General features: G+C 39.7%; 1 protein-coding gene across 1 annotated transcript; it reads left to right on the top strand.

Annotated features, from left to right (window-relative positions):
* Nucleotides 1-1,594: 1,594 nt before the first annotated feature.
* Nucleotides 1,595-3,048, top strand: LOC136509219 (uncharacterized). Its single transcript, XM_066504044.1, has 4 exons — nt 1,595-1,887; nt 2,398-2,477; nt 2,593-2,685; nt 2,768-3,048. The coding sequence occupies exons 2-4, from the start codon at nt 2,412-2,414 to the stop codon at nt 2,975-2,977; spliced, it is 369 nt and encodes a 122-aa protein (XP_066360141.1). The 5' UTR covers nt 1,595-1,887; nt 2,398-2,411; the 3' UTR covers nt 2,978-3,048.
* Nucleotides 3,049-3,501: the final 453 nt, after the last annotated feature.

Below are 3,501 nucleotides of genomic sequence, written 5' to 3'. Positions count from 1 at the left end.
TATCAAAAATAATTCTAAATTGAACAGTAGGTACCTGCAATAAGATTCCAAGAACATTATTAAATTTATATTTATGTCCATATGTTTCACTCTAGGCCATATCCAAAGATGGATGAAAAAAATCATTTGTTTGCCATGGATAATTCATCCTTCTATATCTAAATTAACATAAAATAATTGTAATAATTCGAAACTTTGTTAAAAAATTCTACAAACTTGCATGACAATATGTTTTTGGTGTACAATGTTCCAATAAAGATTTCAAATGTTTTTAAAAAAGAGATGCCATATATTACTCACAAATGGTACATCTCTCTCACATAGTTTATAAACTATGTGAGAGATTTGTCCATTTATGAACAATATATAGTACCACTTTGTTAAAATGATTTAAAATTTTTATGGCAAGCATGCAGACCAAAATTATGGCTCCACACCAAATCTTAGATTTTTCCGATCAAGTTTGGTCATTATTACATTTTTTTGTGTTAAACTAGAGAAAAGATGTTGAATTACCCCTTCAAAATAATATAATTTTCCATCCACCTCTACCGAAATTGGTTCACTAGGCCATGTGAGACCCAGTATAAAAATTTGGTCCCATTTTGGATCATTTTCGGTGTAGCCTTAGTTCAAAATCTAATTACTTGGTACCGTCATGTAGAAATTAATTTAAACTATAGAAAATAACAAACTATCTCCAAAAAATCTAAAACTTATTGTGTCCTTAACCTGTGACACGCACAAGGTTGAGAAAAAGTTTAAGGCTCATACAATATCGAAATGCATGAGGACTGTGGAAACCTAGGAGTTGTAGTCATGGTTCCATGCAATGGCACATCCATTTTGTAAACCATGTACATTGAGGATCTATTGAAATGCCTTGATTTTTTGTGCAAACCATGTGTCAATTTGCAGAATTATCTGACCAAATTTAGCTGTTATTGTAATTATTTGTTTCATTACCATAGTACAAATGCAATAATATCCAAATTTGGTTAGGAAAATTTACAAACTTGCATAACAACAAGATTTTGGTGTATAATAATTGCATAAAAAATTCAAACAATTTTAACAAAGTGGTACTACACTTTGTTTCCCAAAAGCATACTTAAAATTTGGCCAAAAACATTGTTTCCCAAGCAAACTTATACCTGAAAAATAAATGAATCTTAATTTGGCCTTTGAAAAAAAAGAAACGGCCCAAAACAGCCCTTGATTCATGCTCCAAACGTGCGGCCTGCTAAGGTCCGTGCGACTCCCTGAGCCCAGCAAAGGCCCAAACAGGGAAACCCTAATGCCAAAACGATAGCAGCCGTTGATCTCAATCTAATGGTCAGGATTCACCCGGAAAAGAAAACCACATATATAAGCTAATGAAACCCTAGCCAACCACACTCCTCAGTCCTTGCACTCTTTTTCTCCCCATCGGCCGCCGCTTTCTCCCTTCTCACGCACGGAGGCGCTAGCGGCGGGTGGCCCTGATGCGGCGTGCGGATGTAGCGGCCCCGGCGGGCGAGGGTGGCGCGTGCGGATGTCGCGGCTCCGGCGGCCGATGGTGGCGCGCGGACGTCGCGGCCTAGTGAGGAGCCGGTGTTGCCATATTTCCTGAGGAGGCTGCCCGAAGACGCGGCCGCGGCGCACGCCCCGTGACGCCGTGGCGGCGCCTGGACTCATGGCCGTCGTCGTTGCAGATCCGTCGATGTAGGGTCGAACCGCCCGTACGCTCCATCTCCGACGAGACAAGGCGCTGCTTCCGCGCCCCCACCCCACCGTCGTCTTCAGCGGCGAGCGGACGAGGCACGGCCCCCCGCGTCCTCGACCCTCCCGGGCGACTCCATCACCAATCCGGCGTCCACACGTCCTCCTCATTCAGTCCACACCAAGGTGAGCCCCAACCCTTTACCTCAGGACAATTATTTCATCAGTGGTTGTATTGATGGGATGGTACGTATTTGGGATGTTCCTAGATGCCTAGTCGTGGACTGGGCTGACAGGAAAGAGATAATTACTGCAGTCATAAATCATAGCCAGAGTTCATGTCCTGCTCGTAAGAAACAAGCAGCACCTTATATTATCTGCCCTTTTGTAGAAACAAGCAGCACCTTATATTATCTGCCCTTTTGTTACCATTAAGATTTATTGTTTTTAAGCTATATTATATCAGTATAAGTTACTGATTAGGATATTTGACTATTGGGGAAACAGTAAACTTTTTAAATGACTTTATAAGAAGGCATAATTTCTAAGAGCTGTTAAACCGTTCTCTTTTTTTTGTGTAGTATAAGAATCATAATTTCCTTAGCTGCCAATTTGTTTAATGGACTGAAGCATGATGATGCTTATCAAAGCTTATGCATAACCAATTTCTAATTCATTGTCTATTGCATTATTCAGAAAACCATCTAGAGATGGAGTCCCAAGTCCCTCTGTGTGGCAGAAAGAAACCTTCACTTAAAAGATTAATTGGATTCCAGGTATGGTGCTATTGACATTGTCCACTCTTATACACTCAATCTTCTTATATTGAATATTCAGTGTATCTTTATGGCCACCGATTCTTATAGCCTTTTTGATTTCTTGCATGAACAGTATTGCCCATCTGATCCAAAGGAACTGATGGTGACATCTTGTGACTCACAAGTTCCATTCTCGATGGGGTTCATGTCATTTCCAACTACAAAGGTACTAAGCAGCTCTTCTAAGATGACTCTTGAATTAATTGTTGACACATTAAGTTAACATGCCTTTTTTGTGCTGTTCTCAGGATTACGAAGTACAAGTCAAGTCCCTGCAGCATTTACACCAGATGGAGATCACATTATTTCTGCTAGCGACGAAATGCGTATTGCTTGTGCTGTGTGTTTGTGTAAATAGTCACATGGCTGTGTGCTTGTGCTGTATTGCTTGTGGACCAGAAGTTGTATGTCGTCCAGTGCCAAATGTTTGGACATTCTTATGTATTTACGTGTGTTGATGCAAACAAGATATCTTTGTATGAATTAGATTTGTGTGAGACTATAATCTATTTATATCCATGATTGTGTATTATAATTATATTTATGCTGGTATATCTCCATGATTCTGTGCATTATATTAAATATATTTGTTTATTGAATCATATAGAAAACAGTTCTTCTGACAGAAAATTGTATTTTTCCTGATGGCTAGAAGTCGTCAGGAAAAAACAAACACCGTCAGGGAAAAAATTAATTTTTGGACGGTTTGACCACCGAGAAGGTAAATGTCCTTATACCTGGAAATTGTTTTCCCCGTCGGTGGTCTATATTTTTTTTTGTCGGTTTGAACTGACTGAGAAAGCGAATTTTTTCTGACGGTTTCTAAGTGTCCTGTGGGTTCTTCACCGTCAGGCAAATAAAAATTAATTTCCATGACGGTTCACCGTCAGACATTTTTTAATTACCTTGTCGAGCTAGCCCTGACGGTTATTCCTTGATGGTGTGCCATCAGAAAAATTAGATTTACATTTACCTGATGGTA

The sequence above is a fragment of the Miscanthus floridulus genome, chromosome 15, assembly GCF_019320115.1.
Source record: "Miscanthus floridulus cultivar M001 chromosome 15, ASM1932011v1, whole genome shotgun sequence".
NCBI lineage: Eukaryota > Viridiplantae > Streptophyta > Magnoliopsida > Poales > Poaceae > Miscanthus > Miscanthus floridulus.
Note: the sequence above shows the minus strand (reverse complement) of the source record. Positions and strands in the feature narration are given on the sequence as shown.

What these genes read in the sequence shown, in the direction of transcription:
- LOC136509219 (XM_066504044.1), top strand. Translation starts at nt 2,412, where the DNA reads ATGGAGTCCCAAGTCCCTCTGTGTGGCAGAAAGAAACCTTCACTTAAA. An exon ending in AAAGATTAATTGGATTCCAG is followed by an intron (nt 2,478 to 2,592) that starts GTATGGTGCTAT and finishes TTGCATGAACAG; the next exon opens with TATTGCCCATCTGATCCAAA. An exon ending in TGTCATTTCCAACTACAAAG is followed by an intron (nt 2,686 to 2,767) that starts GTACTAAGCAGC and finishes TGCTGTTCTCAG; the next exon opens with GATTACGAAGTACAAGTCAA.